This window comes from Pinus tabuliformis, chromosome 5_1, assembly GCF_031772625.1.
Source record: "Pinus tabuliformis cultivar Carrire ecotype Pingquan chromosome 5_1, CPIR1, whole genome shotgun sequence".
Taxonomy (NCBI): Eukaryota; Viridiplantae; Streptophyta; class Pinopsida; order Pinales; family Pinaceae; genus Pinus; species Pinus tabuliformis.
Window position 1 is genome coordinate 638,002,665 of NC_142305.1, and position 18,722 is coordinate 638,021,386.

Here is an 18,722-nt window from a genome sequence, read left to right on the forward strand (position 1 = left end):
AGTTACAGAATCACAGTCACTCAGCAACGACAAATGAAACCACTCGACACTGGACAGCTTGTGCCAAATGCCTCCAACACCATGGCTTTTAAAGAAATTCTTGGCGGGAAGGCATGAATAAAACCGCGAATTCATAAACAGGCAACTAAAACCGGTGAAAAAAAACCAGCGAACCTAAAAAACCCTTGAAATTCGCGGCAATTTTTTCAGGTTCGATTTCAAGTTCGTTTTTTTTCAGGTTCGAATTCGTCAGGTTCGAAGAAGTTCGTTCAGGTTCGGGTTCGATCAGGTTCGCCTTGAGGTTCGCCTTTCAGGTTCGGCGAACCTGAACGAATTTGAAAAAAAAATTTCGGGTTCGGCGAATTTCGAACCTGAAGCTTCAGGTTCGCCGAACCCTGTGACTTAGAGTACAACCTCATGTGAAGGACTACAAGATTGTTAGTGGGCATGTGTTGGAGAGATCTCTAAGTATGCAGAATGGTGTACTAAGGATTGTGAGCAGATCACTGTTTAGAGGGAGCATCGAACTTCATTCCATGGAAAGGGAGGATCGTGATAGTTCTGGAAGATAATGGGGTGGGAGATTTCATCAAGCAGGCAATAGCGCCACCTCAAGATCCCTAGCAGTTGGTCCAACATGATAAGAATGATATCAAGGCAAGGAGGATTATTCTAGAAGGGGTCAGAGATCATATAGTACCTCATATCCATGAGAAGAAGACAACATATGAGATGTTTGATTGCATCCTAAAATTGTATCAAAGTACTAGTGATACTAGGAAGCTTGCTCGTAAGGAGAAGTTGAGTATCCGGATGAGCAAGGATGAGCCCATCATCACATATTTGTCAAGGTTCACTAAGGTACAAGATGAATTGGGTGGTGTGGCAGTGGTTGTATCTGATCATAACCTTGCGAGTTTTTCCTTACTTGGACTTCACAAGTCTTGGAAAGGGTTCCAGGATGTTGTTAGTGGGAGAGAGAACTTTCCAAATTGGGAAAGGTTTTGGAGTGACTGCATACCAAAAGAGATTTGAAGAGGAACCATAGAAGGGAGATCAATTATGACAGGGAGTCAAGTAATCCTCTTCATCTCAAAGATGCTCTCTATGTTCCAGGATTGAGGCAAAATCTTGTTTTGGTAGCTACCCTTGAAAACAAGGGAAATGATATCATCTTCAACAGAGATAAGGCGTACCTCCAACACTTAGCTTTTGGATGTAAGAAGCATATAGGTTTTAGGGTGAAGAATCTCAACAAGTTGCAGGTAGAGACAGATGCAACCTTGAGCAACAAGGCAAAGAGAGCTCAAAGTAGAGAAGTGGTGGTTGAGTGAGAGAAGGATAAAGCTCTCAAGATTGAGCCTCAACCAATATCTCAGTTTGAGTCTAAGCTAGTTGGTTGTTGCGTTGACCAGCAGGATGACGAGAAGCATAACCTGGGGCAAGTGGATGCAACCACTCAGTCAAAGACTGCCAATATAGGGAGAGTTCGAGTCAAGTGGGTAGAGGATTTAGCTAAGAGAGATCAAAATAAGTTGAATCTTCTAGTATCACTTCTAGCCAGAGGAAGCAACCACATAGGTACACAGGGTACATGTCACTTATGACTAAAGTGATGGACTTGCAGAACTTGGTGAGAAAGAATATGTCTTCAAATCAGGTTCCGTAGAAGAATGCAGGGAAGTTTTCTAGTTTAGAGGGAGCAACTGTAGCAGCGGAGAATGTGGAAGAATTGGGCAAAGATCCAGGTGGACGAGGTTTTTCCAGAAACACCTTCCTCGCTAAGAGGGAGTGTTGAAAATAGTAGCGAGAAAGGTCCTTCTTTGACTTGTGCCTTAGTCAAAGAGACCAAGAAGCATATCTCCTTAACATGCACGAGTTCCTAAAAGTTAGGATGAGTTCCTAAAAATTAGGCGAGTTCCTATAAATTAGGACAATTCATGAAGCAGTTTGATTGATATGCAGGAGTGGAAGGCTCAACTTGTCTTCTAGTGCGAGTTATTATTGGGAAAAGACAAATGAGCCTCTAGTTCTAAATTGAGATAGGACGAGTTGCACGAGTTAGCTAACTCATCAATCACTAATTTGGGTTCCAAAAATAGAACTTGCCAGAATTAACTAATTCTTATTATTCATAAGTAGATAGAAAGGCACAATTGTGATCATTTTTTTGTGAGCACAAGTTGGTGAGACAAAGAAATATAGAGCATAGGTTTGTGTATGCGAGCTTGTGAGAGGAAGAGTGTGCAAGAGAAGCTTGTGCGCAGATTTGAGGAGGAATATCCCTTGGGATTTGCGCGAATATTTAGGGAGAATTCCCTAAATAATAGGAGTAGCCTATGCACATAGAAATAGGGGGGCATGATCAGGCTACTTGCAGGTGTTTCAAGCCTATTTAGGTAGGGAGAACGATCGTGTTTTCTGCGGAGACAATATTGTATTGTAAGAGTTATATTGTTCATTCTTCTATCGATAAAATTCTCAAACAAGTAGAGCGTTTTCCCAGTTCGATTCTCTAGAAAAATTGTGTTTTTGATATTGTCACTGTGTTATTTCTATTCCTATTCCGTTGCAAATTAAGTAGAGAAAATTTCGTGTCTTAGGCTACAAGTTAGTTTTAAATTTTTTCATTCAAGTAGATTAGAATTTTCGTGGTTTTTCTACACATACTTCATCTTACATACGTTTTTTCCATTCCTAAATCAACTTTTGTTGGGCCTTAAGGCCACACACTAACTTGTCTTGAGACCAAGCCTCAGAAAACCTAGGAACATAGATTAGCTAAAACCAAATAGGGTCTCTAACAAGACAAAAGGGTGATGAAAGCGAGCCTTAAAAGAAACAAATGCATTAGAAGATCGAAGCCATGGCTTTCTCTTCATTATCAACACCTTATTTACCTGACACTTCCTATGATTCTTCCATCTTGCCAATTCACACGATAATGTGACTTTTGTATAGGGTGAAACAATTTCTAAGCCTTCTCTTGGGGTTAAGATCCATCATTTTCAGACCATGAAGTTGCATGGTTCTTCACCCTACTTTGTCATGTTGGTTTGAGGTGGAGGTCCCACACATGTTTGCTCTCCTATACTCATGATAGGTGTGACCACTTCCGGTGGCCACTTGTCCTAGCTTTGCTGCTTTATAATGTTGTCATTACCCTAGGCATTAACATTGGTATATCTAAGCAATACTCGCAAAATAACCTAAGAATACAACAACTAAAAGGAACTTGATTTTTTACCAGACAAAAGGGAGATAAAAGCATGCAACAAAAACAACAAATACATAAGAATATTGAATCCATTTCTTTATCTCCATTCTCAACACCTTATCCACATGCACTTGCTATGATTCTTCTATTTTGCCACTTCACTTAGTAATGTGACTTCTAGCCATTAATATTGGTGGAGGGGAAATAACCTATTTTTGATCCTTCTCTTTGGGGCTAAGATCCATAACCCACGTATCATGAGGGTGCATGGTCCTCCCCCTTGCATGATTGTGTTGGCTTGAGGAAGAGTGGCCATATTTATTGTCGTTAAGATGCCCCCTCGCGTGATTGTGTTGGTTTGAGGCAGAGTGACCACATTTATTTGCCTGCTTGCACGCGTGAAAATTTTCAAAATTTTCAAGCAGGGAAATCAATTGTTCATAATGAACTTGGCTGTAAATAAATTTTGATATTAAATAAAACAAATTAAGTTCTCTTTGTACAATTTGGAGAATATTAGTTTATGATGTTTAATTGTAATGTCTCCAACCACCCTTGGGCGATGCCACTCAAACACACCTCAAAATTTTACCTTTTAACATATTTCATTGTTCCCAAGCATAACAAAAAAAATAAGCATAATTTAACCACAATACAGAAATTGAGCATAATTAACCAAAAGATTATAGAACCATATGTAAATGCAGCGAAATAAACATAAAACCAGTTCTCAAATACTTATCTGTGAATGTTGCTGTTGGTTGCAGACCTGTGATGTTCCTCCCAACCAAAGACCTTATGGTTCATAAACTCTCAACTGCAGGTCACCCCGAGTTGGGGCTCCAACTCCATAGGAAACAATACCAATAATAATAGCATATCCATGGCCAAGGCACCAATGCAACAATGGCGACTCCAACCACTGCGCTTTGCTTCCCCGAATCTGCCCCCAAGTGGCACACCCTTCTCTGGGACCTGCTAGTCCCTCTATGATGCCTACCTTCTAGGGCTCTTGGCGAGTCATGAATTGTTCAGCACAGGGCTCCAAGAGCTCGTCTTGCTTCTAGGCCTTCCAGGCACCCTTCCAGGCCATAAATGATTTGGCTTCCAGTTAGTTCCAGAACCCAAGTGGCACACCCTTCTCCAAAACCCGTTAGTCCCTTTGTGGTGCTCGCTTTCCAAGGATCAACACTTGATCACCCGAACTCTAGTCGGTCCTTGAGTCCAAGCACATGATTCACCAACAAAAAATCCCTAGTCAGTTCCAAAACCCACACCAGTTTCATCGACTGGTACATAGCCCTGAATTATTGAATAATCCTCCTGAATGGATGACTAGGTAACCATTTCCCCCCTTTTATAAACATATTTCTCCTTTATATAATATTATAATATTTTATTATGATACTAAAATATTACCTTTTCATCTAGACCTTTCTCATGCTGTGGAGTCATGGGCCCCCAATACTCCTTTATCTAGGTTCACCTACAACCATTATGTGTTTATTAATATTCATAAATTAAACATATTTACCACACTAGGCCTCTTAGCTTCATAGCATATAAAACCGTAATCATGCCGGCAAACCAGTCCCAACACATAGACACACATACACATGGGTGTATCGCCCCAAAAGCAACTTTCGGCTCACCAACGTAATAATCACGGTCCTCAAACCCATTACATAGGCACACCGGCCTTAATCATATTCGTAACTTGGTCCATTGACCTAACATGTACATAAACACAGAGGCATACCAGCCTCACGAGTCTCAGGCTCACCAACGAATGCATTTTATGCATGGTTATTACATTACTCATTCGGTGTTGGAACTAGGGGTGTTACATTAATTATAGACATTTTTAGCCCCTCCCTCTAGCCAGGGATTATAGTTTTTGCGTAGTAGTCAAAATCCTTTGAATGTATATTCAGTTTCATCAGATTTATTATGAGTTTTATCAAATTTTAATATTTATTTTATTTATTTAGAAAAAACGAATTCATTTTTATATTTTTGAAATTTAAAATATCCTTTTTCATGAGTTTCATTCTTACATGATTTGACTTCAATCTTGAGTATGGCTTTATTTTTATTTTACTTGTCAAGAATAATTAATCATTTAAAAAACTATTTTTTGTATTGGTCACTCTGTAAGCTTTTTATATTAAATAATTATAAGATTGGGATTTATTTTACTTAATTGTCAAGAATAATTAATCATTTAAAAATTTGTTTTTTGTATTGGTCACTATGTAGGCTTTTTATATTAAATAATTATGAGATTGCAGAGCTCCCTGCAATCAATGCTTTGCAATTCAATGTATTCCATGTTGTAGGTGAGACATTGCACTCTTGTTCAAATTGCAGAGTTTGCTACAACCGAAACTCCACAATACAATTATCTAACAATTGTAGGTGTGTCAATTCTCTAACAATTTATTATACTTGGTAGCACACTCATATGACATTCCTCCACCACCTCACAAATAGACTATCTACTGAACTGTGAGTAAGTTCTAGTGTCATCCTAGGCGTCTAAGGCATATCATAAGCCATTAGCGGAGGAAAAGGCACTAGACTTAACATTCCTTCTCGTTCCACCTACTATTTGTGAAAATTCTTACACTCTGAAGGAACCCTTGCTGCAGCAAATCTGAATCTACTTCACCTACTTGATTTTTAAATTACATTCATCAAGTTATTCTTCTGAATACTGAAGCAAATTACTTCTGCAGCCTACACTAATTAAATAGTTGATCTCATGAAACAGAAAACAGAGCAAAGAACAAGATAGATAGGACACACTTATTTTTGGACACAATAGTCCCCGGGAAAACCCAATGCGGGAAAACCGGTGCAACAGCTCTGAGGGTTTTATTATTATGCAGGAGAAATATCTGAATACAACTCTAGGATGCTCATCTAGCAATCCTTTACAGAGAAAATATTGGCGGAAAATTTGAGTGAGTTTTACCTCACTTCACTTGGTAGAATTTCGATTGATTTGGCACAAGACTGGCTAAACCCCAACTATTTCTGCGTTGGCTCTGCGTCAGCCCTGCATCACCTTCTCTGCCCTTTGCGTTAGCTCTCCTGGCTGTTCCGGCCGTTCCCGACAGTGCCCGACAATTCCGACAATTCTGGTAGTTCTGGCAATTCTTGATTCTACGTGACAGGCAGCTTTTCTGTGTCATCTCTCTTGGCTACTGCGCTACCTCTGCGTTAGCTCTCCCGGCTACTTCGCTGCCTCTGCGTCAGCTCTCCCGGCTACTGCGTTGCCTCTGCATCAACTCTCTCAGTTGTCCCGACAGTTCCCGACAGTTTCGGCTGTTCCGACAGTTTTGGATTCTGCGTCAGCTCTCCTGCCTACTGCGCTGCCTCTCTGCAAGCTCTCCTTGCCTCTCTGTTCTGTATTTTCCAGAAAGTCCTTCACTCGGATTCTCTCTGCCCCTCAGCTGCAAGATCTCCCCAATCGATTTCCCTCTTGAGAACTTCTCACCTCAAAAAATCGATTTCCTGAATCTCTATGTGTGTATTTCCAAATGAACCCCAAGTCTCTTTATACTTTTCTCGTTGAGACTTCAACGACCGAGATTAAGTCTCTAATCAACGGCTAAGATTAAAACATGACTTGATTCGCCTTCTAGATCATTCTCACCCATATTTTGATATATACCCATTAATATTTTAATTTTCTTAAGTTTAGACTTAGGAACCCCATTAAAAATGTTAATTATTTTAATAAAATACAATTCGGGTGGAATTTCACCAAACGGTTTATGGGTTCTTTAGAACTCATCTGCCTTAGCCTCTTCACCAATTTTCAAGGCTAGAGCACTTCCGATGCTACCAAAAGCTAACACTATCCTGGTGGAAGCATTCATTACAATTCCCTAATTTCCCAACATCCGGTTCAACCTAGGTATGCTCTAGCTTCCACTGAGACATGCACATCTACAACAGTAGCTCTGGTGACTACACATGCTTAGGGTGAGGGAACAACATCTAGCTACTACGAGAAGAAGCATAATTGAAGATTCAATTGAAAAAAAACAAACAAGAGTGCTATTGTTAAGGTGGTGGTTATTGTTGAAGCAACAATTGAGTTAAGATTTTTTCTTTGTAACTGCAATTGCGTTTACCGAAGCCATTGCTTGAAAGAGAGTCAAAAAAGTTATATCACTTAATAGCTAAGTCACATGACACGAGGACACTTAAATTCGAGTATTTGACACAAGACACAATGACCCTGGAAACAGGACACGAGGGACACATTATATATATATATTTAAAAAAATATTGAAATATAGTGCTTGATCCATATAGATATGAATCATGATGATATCTATTAAGTATTTAGTATATACTATTTACTAGTTAGTTTATCACAGTTCAATGTTCATGTTATAACTTATGTTATTAACTTCAAACGTGTTCGTTCATGTTCAAAGTTCACATAAGGTAGTTTATGAATTATAAATTTTTATGTGTTCAAACTTCACTATTGACCAAAGCGTTAATCGAGCTTTCCCTCCCTTTAGACCTCGAAGGTGTAGTGAGCAATGAACACATGACGGGGAGCTAGGATTTTTATTTCAACACACGATCTATACATGGTCATTGGCCATAAAATGTGGTCACTAGTGTATAATTAAGTTAAGTTCCATAGGCTATAACACAACTTACAGGAAATTTAAGTGCTCCAAACTCTCAGCGAAGCACATGAACGCTCGTCTCCTGCATTTCCAAGTCCAGGTTGATGTGAAGTTGTGAATTGTGCTCTCAATGTGAAGTTGTAAGCATTGCGCTCGAATTTGATGGAATTCCTCACACTGCACAACAAATTTGATTTCGACAACGAGCAAAATTGACTTCAACGATGAACAATGACAAAAAAACCCAAAAATAAACCATGTTGCAGTTTTTAAATGTCATTTTTCATGGGACACGTGGCCTAAGAGCAAAAAACGTTAGGGCACGTTTTCGCCACATCCAAAACACGTGTCTCGTTTGGAGGACACGAAGAAAATCGTTTTCGACACGTTTTAGGGCACGTTTTGTGTCCGACACGTGAAATACGAGACACGAGACCCTGAGGGATGTGTCCTGTGACTTAGCTTAATAGAGATTCCCAAACCCTAGACTGAGACAAATGTTAACGATAGACAAAAGGGAGGGAAGGGGCAGGATGTGAAGAGAGGAAGGAGATTTCAGAACAAGAGGAATCCAAGGGGGAGGACTAGAGGTTACTGGTAGATGGATAGGGCGACTATGGATACTACTTGCCACAACTAGTCATGCATGTAATGACATGGATCCATTTATCAGTAACCTAGGCAAAAAGGCAAAAAGGGGGAGGACTAGAGGTTATTGGTAGATGGATATGGTGGCTATGGATGCTAATTGCCACAACTAGTCATACATGTAATGATGTGGATCAACATCATACCTTTTGCCTTTTGCTAGGTTTGCTTCCTGTGCTTATTTTACCACATTCATATCTTTTGGATGATATAAAAAATTGCAACTCATGTCTTAATCCCTTATTTGACCACATTCATATCTTTTGGATGATATAAAAAATTGCAACTCATGTCTTAATCCCTTGGAGAAATAGCTATGGAAAAGTTTTCTTCTAGTTCTTGTGAACTTGATTTACCAATTCCCATGTATGATGTTATCAAGTTGTACTGCTAGGCACACCCTACTTGCATATTCTTCTATTTTCCTAGCTAGCACCTGAACTATGTTTGAACTTGGTATCCCTTCACATATAATTATAATATGATTCCAATTAAATAGGGAAACCATGCATAGAGAGGAAAACCATTGTCACGAGTGCATTGATCCATTTAACATACTAATCCAAAAAACATCAGAGCCCATCAACATCCTTGGCCCACAATTTTTTGTTTTCACTAATATTCCCCCCAACACCCAACATCCTTGGCTCAATTTTTTTTTGTTTTCTCTAATATTCTTCGCACCCCCGCCCTCAACTTCTTGTAAACTTATTATAATGTTGTGCACTATTTAGGGAAATCCTACTACCACACCAATCTCGGAAGAGAGGAATAAGGCCCATGCTACCACAACAATCCCGGAAGAGAGGAATAAGGCCCATGCTACCACAACAATCCCGGAAGTGAGGAATTCAAGCCCCAACCATCGACTACTCAATTTCTTGCTTGCATGCATTGTTTTTGTATTTGTAATATTCTGACTTTTTCAGTTAAGTATTCTGTCATGAGCCATTGCTTTTGCATTGGTAATATGACAAGTTTCTCACATCTAAAATATAAAGGCATTCAAAAAGCTTTATTCAGATAAATATCTTCATTATCATATAAGCACTCATTTACCATTGGATCCCTTGTTTTGTCGATAATTTCAAGTCCGCTCATTGCCTCTAATTTCCTATTTTGTTGTTGAAGCATAATTTCCACATAGCAATCCCTTACACTTGATAATTTGTTTTTCAACAAGATTAAGGCGAAGCGATAAGGAGAACCATCTTGCTATTGATGATGCTTGATGCTGTATCTTATTGAAACAATTTCATTTCCATCAGGGTAAATGCTTTATAGACTCCTATAAGGAAGGCTCCAAACAGGCAAAATAAACCACCTTCAACATTTATTGCGTTCCCCTAAGGGTAATGGATACATGTGGGTCTTACGAGCAAACAAAGGTCAATCTTGAAGGAAACCAAATGCTAATTGATTTTATTGTAATGGGAATTAACCCAAAAGTTTACTTGAAACAATTTCCTTTCCATCAGGATAAATGCTTTATAGACTCCTATAAAGAAGGCTTCAAACAGGCCAAAGAAACCTACTTCAACATATGTTTTTTTCCCCAAGGACAATGGACTTGGGTGGCTCTTTGGAGCAAACAAAGGTTGATCTTGAAGGAAACCAAATGCTAATTGTTTTTATTATACAGGGGATTAACCCAAAAGTTTTGTGAGTGGTGCCCTGAAGGTTTTCTAGATTCCTTATGAACTTCAGTGCTCCATGTTATCTTCACATGCACATAGAAAAAAATGCACATTTCCACAATGTCATACACTACTTTAGTCTATTGTAAACCAAACAAAATATTTGATGCCCTTCTGATTTGCTTTTGCATATGGGATTATTGTCATATAAGAAAGACTTTGACTTTTATTATATGAATGCTTCACATGTTTTTTTAAGAATGCTTATTTTAATTATTTGCTCCAATTCATTATGTTCTATTATATGAATTCTTTACATGTTCTTTTACGAATGCTCATTTTAATTATATGCTCCAATTCATTTTGTTATTATGCCAATAGGTGAAATATGAGAATCCAAATACCATTTTCAAGGATATGGGAGTCATTTTGAAAACTAAGTGGAAAGCATTGAACATAGAAGAGAAGAAATCATGTGAAGAGAAATATGAGGATGAAAATAAGGCACACTGGTGGGTAAACTATGGAACTGTAAAGACACTATTCACTATGTTATATATTTTTCCATTAGGTTTCAAAGGCTCACAAGTTAGACTTTTGGAAGTTGTGGGGCTACAGAAACATGAGAATAAAGATCTGAAGCTTCTCTAAAACTATTAGAAATTCAGGTCGACATTTAAGCTTTTGGAACAATATATGTGCTCTCTAGTTGTCTAAACTCTAAAGACTTCAAAAATATAAATGAATATTGTCATTTGTTGCAATTGTTTTTGAAAATAGAAATGAATTATTGATGTTTTCTTCAATTTTGTGTGGCAGCAAGCATTTGTGACTCTTATTTTGGTTGCTAAGCTTTGTACATTTCAAATATTTATCCATGATACCAAGGTTTGTGCTATGCTATCCTACTTGTTTATTTTTATTGTGCCTATTATGCCAATAGGTGTTTCTATGCGGGCTTTGGCTGGGCAGATCTAGCCAATCAGAGACGCCTATTTTTGTTGCCCTCCTTCCAATGACAATCTGACATCTGTACCAGCGCACATAAAAGTTGGTGGTTGGGCATAGTGGAGTTTCGGCCCATGTTGGAGGCAATCACTGCCTAGAACACATTTTTCTGCGGGCTTTTGGTTGGGCAGATCCAACTAATCAGAGATGCCTATTGTCGCCACTCTCCTTCCAATGACAATTTGACATCTGTACCAGCACAGATAATAGTTGGTGGTTTGCAATAGCGGAGTTTCAGCCCATGTTGGAGGGCATCACCGCCAAGAACAGGTCGCCTCCATTAAGGGCCGGCTTATGCACACAAGCAGGTGCAGCATCGTGCCCACTACCGCTTACAATATGTGCAAACAAGCAGCTGCAACATTGTGCACACTACTGCTGCAAATTAGTGCTTGGAGTTCAGACTTGGCACGATTGGTTCTTTCCAGTTCATTATTGATTTTCTCTGTCAAGACTATCGAAATCAACCAAAATCGATCTCTTAAGTTCCAGCAGTAAGGTGGGAGCAGGCCATTGAGGCAGTGCGTGAAATTTCAGATGATAAAGAGACACACCTTCAGCTGACCCTCAATGGATTTAGTGGAGGCATAAGCAGGTCCCTCCGCCACTGGTTCCAAGCACTTCTACATATCCTCCCAGAAATTCGTTTAGTCAGAGAAGGCACTTGGCATTTGCAGACAATATGCTCAGGACTGCCATGGATTTACAGGTTTCTAGCATAGAAGAAGGTAGTAGATCACAAGCTAAGAGCATCTGTGATGCTCGTTTGGCTTCACTGAAAGCAGAGGAAGCAGGTGAATTGATAGTATTAAGAGTAGGTGAATATGCCAATCACGTTATTATTCGTATGGATGCTTACATTTGAATCTTTAATTTTAACGTCTTGTGAATCTTATTGTTTCTTCAGGAAAGCTTGCCGTTGGGTTCTACAACAAAGATTGTTGACTTTATATTGGCGCTGAAGGCTTATTATAAATGGAAACAGTGTGGAGGAAATGGTTCTTGGAAATATACAAGCCCTTTGAGGTCCCCCATGATTCCGCGAAACACAGGAAATTTCCTTCATCATTCAATTAATGTGTGGTTATTGAGTTGATTTCATGCTTCGAAGTTCTAGAAACTATTGATGCTTGAAAATTAAAAATTCTTTGACTTACACATCCTTAACCACATGCTTTGGTTGAAAGATGTAATGCGAGCTTTATTAAAGCAGTTTGCTGAAAAAATGACAAACGGCAAGGAAAATGTTGATCAGAACCTTGTTGAAGCCATACAAACTGCTGCACCGGTATGCAAATATCATACCTATTATTTTGCACTAATCCTACTTGATTAAGCACAAAACATTCCAAATGACATATGCTTCAAAACCCTAGTCTTGTTCAGTCATACATATTAGATATTAAATATTTCTTTAAGCATATTGAACACTAGTTCCTCAAGAGTTCATGCTTTTAACTCTTTGTTGCTGTGCAGCAGGGCTTGATGCAAGCATTTATGAATCTTATCATTGGAATTTTTGCAGAGAATAGACAAGACAAATTTTCCCTGGTGAGCATCAATTGTCCTTGTCCTTGATGCAAAATGAAATACAAATTATCTCATTGCTCAATAACCGTAGGTTTCATGAGTAATATCTGTTATCAAATGACTTTAAACATTGGCTGAAGTAAAAAATAATCAACCATAAATACATATGCTACAGAGATTCCATCGGGATGTGGTGATTTTCACTCAGTCCTCTCTTTGTTTGTGTTTAAGATCAGAGTGAGAAGTTCTATTCTCCAGTTTGATGGCAATTTTCATCCTATGTTAACTCTAATTTGCTTTGAAGATTCAGAAAAGCTAGGATCAAGACAATTATCTCCTAAGAGAAAAGTGGTGACTGGCAAAGTCAAGATCCAAAACCTTTGCATACCAGTCAGGAACATCAAATGCCTTTGGAAGCACAAAGAAAAGAAGTCAACGTGAGCAATATTTTAAACTCCACTAAAAATAATAAAATTTTGATGCTGTGGAGGCAAATCAGAAATGTACAACAAAATGGACTGCAACACGAAATAATTTCAGTTGCCATTTGATTCAGTATAATGAAGGACTATTGTTTGATGAAGAACTGCATATGTGATATGTAGAGCAATTTTTTAATAATCTAGGAAGATTATCCTACCATGTTTGCATTGCCTCTATTTCCATGATGATGAGATAACCAACGTAGCTTCAAGCCTGATTACTAGTATCCTTTGTGAGCCTCATCCCAACATGTCCCTGTTGTCCTAGAGTAGGCTAGTAGGAAACATTTTAAAGAGTTATATCTTACATGTGCAGTCACAGAGTATGCAATCAGGGAGCAACAATTTTTTTGCAAATGCAGTCAGAAATCACAATTTTTTCAGATTCTGTTTGGAATAATGAAACTAAATCAAATGAATACTGCTTTTGCTGTACTAAAGCAAACATGTTAATCATTTTGTGATCCATCACTGTCTCATTATTGATTACCATCTTTTAGAAATTTCACAATGGTTATTTTATTAAACAATGGATGTGATTTTATCAAACAATGGATATGATTTTCAGGACATAAGAGACATTGCTTAGAGCACGGGAAGATGTAAAAGTGTTACAGCTAGAGTGGCGAAGGGATTTTGAATTGCTCGGTAAGTTAAAGCCAGAGACTTCTACGCCTCGACGTTGAATGGGGGATTATTATTTTCTTTAATGTTCGAACTTTGTAAACTAGACATTTGTTTTGTTGTTATGTATTGCAATCCGAGTAAGCTATTAGTAGGAATGACACTGACTTCTTTCTCTCTAAAACATTATTTTTCGAGATAACCAGGTCACAGGAATTTCTAATGCTGCTAGGGGATATCAGAGTTCTGGAAGAAAACAAGATTCTTTATAATAGCCTTCAAGACCTCAAAGGTGTTTGTCCTGCAATTTAAGGGTGTTTATCAGGGTGGAAAAGGTCATCTTATTCAAGTGAAGCAATAAAGGTCTCAGTTGGAAGGTGGGTAAAAGGATAAACAGGCACTGGATAGGAATCTGAATCTGGAACCACAACCATAGACTCTGCCGCCTCCGTCCTGGCTCTGATGAAGGAAAAGTAAGGCATCAGAAAAGAATCTCCTATCTTGTAAGCAAGTAAATCTTATGGCTTCCTGCGGGGGGAATAAACACCAAATTGGGGGGCCTTCACTCCCTGGGTGTCTGCTTGATTATTATGACTGTGATAATCAGATATGACGAGGGGATCGAAATCTTAATGTTGTGTCGTCAAAATACTGCCACCGACATCTCCCTGCAATTATTGTCAGAATGGATGCCATCGTTATATTATGGCAATTACAGTAATCTCTAATTATATTTACTGTTTTCTTGGGGTTCAGGAATCATAAGGGTATACTTCAGAATCAGACCCCATTTTGGGGGTTAATCTGATGCCCACAGTGCAGTGGAATTTATTGGGGAAGATAGATCCCTCCTTGTCAATACATCCAAAATGGGAAAAGATGTACAGAGGGTATTCAATTTTAATATGGTGTTTGGGCCATCTGCTACACAAGGTACTGATTAAAGAGTATGTTGACCTCGTCTTATGACATAATTTGCATGCAATTACTAACTTGTTTTTGTCCATGAAATGGCAGAGGAAATTTACATGGATACACAGCCATTGATCCGATCTGTAACCCAAAATGGGCAAAGATGTACAGAGAACATCCAATTTTAATAAGGTTTTTGGGCCATCTGCTACACAACCATTCCCCCTCCCCTCCACCCCCTATGGCAATCTGCTATAAACAGCTTCTCTCGCATAGCTTTCACTCTTTCGGGCACCATTGACGAACTGGTCTGGTCCTTTCCGAAACCTTCCATTCCTCTCACTGTCAAAAATATCTACTCCCTCATTTCTTCTACCCTCCCGCCTCCTCTCCCCATCTTTCCTATCAAGCTATGAAAGCCCCCTGCCCCCTCAAGGCGATCCTCTTCTCTTGGCTCCTTTTCTCCAACAAGAACCTCACCTGGGAGGTTCTCCAGAGAAAAGGTTGGCATGGTCCGAGCAGGTGTTCTCTTTGCTCAGCTCATCCTGAATCAAACTTCCATATGTTTTTTGACTGTACAGTCTCCTCATCAATTTGGTATGAGCTCTCTCTCTCTCATGGTTTTACGCATCGCTCCTTTCCTTCTGTTCTGGACGCCTTCCTTTGGTGGAGCACACAACGGCCCTCCTGGCGCGCACTCTTCATTTTAACATGCTGGCACATCTGGACTTGGCGGAATCACCGTATTTTCCAGAACTCCATCACGCCTCTGCAATCAATCTTGGTTTCCATTTTAGGATTTATGCCCTCCTCGGCGTAGCTCCTCCTTTTTATCAGGCTGTCTCTTTTTGCCTCTCTTACGGCTCATATGTGTTACTCCTAATATGTTTTCAATTCGGCAAATACATCTCTCATTCGACTGATGTTGAAACAGCAGCTGGTTTTCTGTTTTCTGTTATAAGGGAACAACCTTCTGTATTATGTCTCCACGGAGACCACTGTATCTGAACAATTATATCATCTTAATATAATTACATCCTGCTTTTTTCTTTTGAAAAAAAAAAAAGGTACTGATTAAAGAGTCTTTTGACCACGTCTTCTGGCAAAATTTGCATAAAATCAATGACTTGTTTTTGTCCATGAGATGACAGAGGAAATTTACATGGATACACAGCCATTGATCCGATCTGTAATGGATGGTTACAATGTCTGCATTGTTGCGTATGGTCAAACAGGATCTGGAAAGACCCACACCATGGTTAGTATCTTTCTTCTAAGGATTTTGTTCAAAAAAATTGGTGATTTCCTAAAGATGTATGTTTAAAATTAAAATGGCTTAGATGAGAAAGCAGCTTCTGGTTCTCAACAAATAGATTAATTTTTAGATCTTTCTCAAGGTAACCTGGCTTGACATTCAACACTTAAAATTCAGAGTGGTCTAACAGGTTCTTTCTGAAAAGGAAATCGGAGTCAACTATAGAGCTCTCAGTGACCTCTTCGAGTTATCTCAAATAATTTGTGCTTTGTTTTTATGACTTCCCAGCTCCAAACGGACATGCTGAGCGAACTTTCAGGACACCACCTGATCAGCAGTCGATGAAGGTCGGAAACGAAGGTTGTAATAACGTGAGTTTTGCCCTTGTGGACATTTTAATGCTATCTCGGCAAACTAGTGTTAATTGATGTGTATAATAGTGCCAGCGTTTCTCACAAGCCATCAGGTAGGTTTATGCTTCCTTTATAGAGGAAGTCAAGGATAAAAGAAAAATATAAATTGTAAATTAAGTGTAAATCGATGTTGAAGAAAATGCAACGGACTGGGACTACAAGTTTGAAAGTCCACTTGAAATTCCTTGTAAACCAAGGAATAATGCTTATAGTTTATTATTTGCAATATGCACCAACATTCTTTTTTATAATAAGTTAGTTATTATATTGGTTGGCAGGATAAAGGCTACTTGTGAAGAAGTAGAACCGTAAGAAGCCATCTTAGTTGTCACATGATATGTGTAAATGCAAGGTCACATGTCATTTCCTATGTGTGACCAGAGATAATCTGGCTGTTAAAAGACTAGCGGCACAGAGAGTCCAATTATTGCAAGATCAACTAGCGGCACAGAGGGAAGCTTTATCAACAATTAGCTTCCCAATAAATTTTGGGTGTCAAATTTTTGATCTGGGGATGAACTGGAATCCCCTTAAGCAATGGATAATATGGAGTGCAAAAGATGTAAGTATGGAATGTGATTAAGTTGAAAAGAACAAAATTACCTACAGCAAAACACAGAGGGATGTCAATCTTTATTTTGGCAAACAAAGGTGGTTTTTTTGATTATATGTTGGTCTAGCATAGGAAAATATTACTATGCCCATATATTCTTGCAATAAAACATTATACCCATATACATTTCTGCAATAGGATGCACGAAAATAGCATGTGAAAATGACTGAATATGTAATCATAATTTCATAATGGGAGCAACGTGTTTAAGTATTTTTAATATAGGATGCACATAAATAGGATGCGGAAATGACTGAATATGTGATCATAATTTCATAATGGGAGCAACGTGTTTAAGTATTTTTAATTTGAATATTAACATTGTACATACAACTGATTTTTTAGTAGGACCAATGTGTTTAAGTATTTTTAATTTTAATATTAACATTGTAGATACAACTTTAGTAGGACCAACGTGTTTATGCATTTTTAATTTGAATATTATGTATATATATATATACAAGGTATTTTTAATTTGAATATTATGTATATATATATATACAAGGTTTTTGCCATTTTTTTTTTAATGGATGAGTTAGTAGATAAATTTTGAATATTATGTATATATATATATACAAGGTTTTTGCCATTTTTTTTTAAATGGATGAGTTAGTAGATAAATGCAGATTTGTGTAATTAAAATGATTTTTCAATTTTAAGATGTTAAGATTGGTTGATGGATTGGTAAATTAATGATTTTTAACATGGTTATTAAATAAATTAATTGATGCGACTTGTAAATTGTGATTCTTTCTTTTTGGATAAAACATATTGTAAATTGTTTATGATAAATTTTATTTTGAAATGGTTTAGTTTTTGCATTAAATTATCATATAATTGATTTATTGATTTATGTATGGCACTACTTTTAGGTGATTGAAATTTTGTGTCATGAATTGAATGCATTGTAGTTCTCTTCTTTTTATGATTTAATATATCACAAATTCCACATGATAAAGTGAGATTTAATATATCACAAATTTCACATGATAAATTGTATTTTGAGGTCTAGTTTTTACCTTAATTTTAATTTTTGAGAATTGTGATGGAGATTTTGGCTATTATGAATGAATGCCTTTGCTTTGGATTGGAAAGTTCACATGTTAAACTGATTGATTTATACATCACACTATCCTTTGGTTTTGTAATCTTATATTTTTTTATAGAATTGTGATCAAAATTTTAGATATTATCAATGAACGATTTTTCTTTGGATTGGAAAGTCCACATGATAAACTGTGTTTTGAAATGATTTTATATGTCTCTCTAAAATTTATACATAGTTGTAGCCTCAAGTGCTAAAATCTTACATTTCTCTGAGAACTTTCAGTAGAGTAATATGAATGAATATAATTATTTTGAAGTGGAAAGTGATTGCATGTTACAATTGTATCAAACTATACAAAAAAAACTACATACATTATCTAAATTATAGATTACAATGTATTTATTTTGAAGTGGAAAGTGATTACATGTTACAATTGTATCAAACTGTACAAAAAAAACTACAAACGTTATCCTAAATTATAGATTAGGATGTAGTTAAAATTGAGGTTCAGTTCAAGATAAAAAACGTTAAAAGTATGAATATAAATTGTAGTTAAATCAAATCTAGTACAAATTATCTACAAAATTTAAATTATGATGAAATGATTTTTTTTTGTTCTTTCCCATTATAGAGATCCATCTTTAAATTAATGAAATGAAAACTTTTTTCCACAATAT

General features: G+C 37.5%; 1 protein-coding gene and 1 long non-coding RNA gene across 6 annotated transcripts in view; both read left to right on the plus strand.

The window, feature by feature from the left end:
• The window catches only part of LOC149166583 (uncharacterized), a 75,396-nt gene extending 58,642 nt beyond the window's left edge, over positions 1 to 16,754 (plus strand). For 2 of the 3 annotated variants that reach the window (XR_016260885.1, XM_089432685.1), the window contains exons 15-19: positions 10,542 to 10,672; positions 10,980 to 11,048; positions 15,868 to 15,974; positions 16,260 to 16,342; positions 16,663 to 16,754. Coding sequence is in view for 1 of the 3 variants with exons in the window: in XM_089432685.1 (XP_089288811.1) it covers positions 11,038 to 11,048; positions 15,868 to 15,974; positions 16,260 to 16,342; positions 16,663 to 16,680 (219 nt within the window). In the remaining 2 variants the exon portion in view is untranslated. The remainder of the gene's footprint in view (positions 1 to 10,541; positions 10,673 to 10,979; positions 11,049 to 15,867; positions 15,975 to 16,259; positions 16,343 to 16,662) is intronic. The other variant, XR_016260886.1, reaches the window with a different exon arrangement.
• Positions 12,243 to 15,660, plus strand: LOC149166584 (uncharacterized). Of its 3 annotated transcripts, XR_016260888.1 has the most exons (4): positions 12,243 to 12,456; positions 12,645 to 13,828; positions 14,011 to 14,737; positions 14,822 to 15,660. It is a non-coding gene; the product is annotated as an uncharacterized LOC149166584 (long non-coding RNA). The 3 variants fall into 3 exon arrangements; XR_016260887.1 differs by having other exon boundaries at positions 14,011 to 15,660; XR_016260889.1 differs by having other exon boundaries at positions 12,648 to 13,828; positions 14,011 to 15,660.
• Positions 16,755 to 18,722: the final 1,968 nt, after the last annotated feature.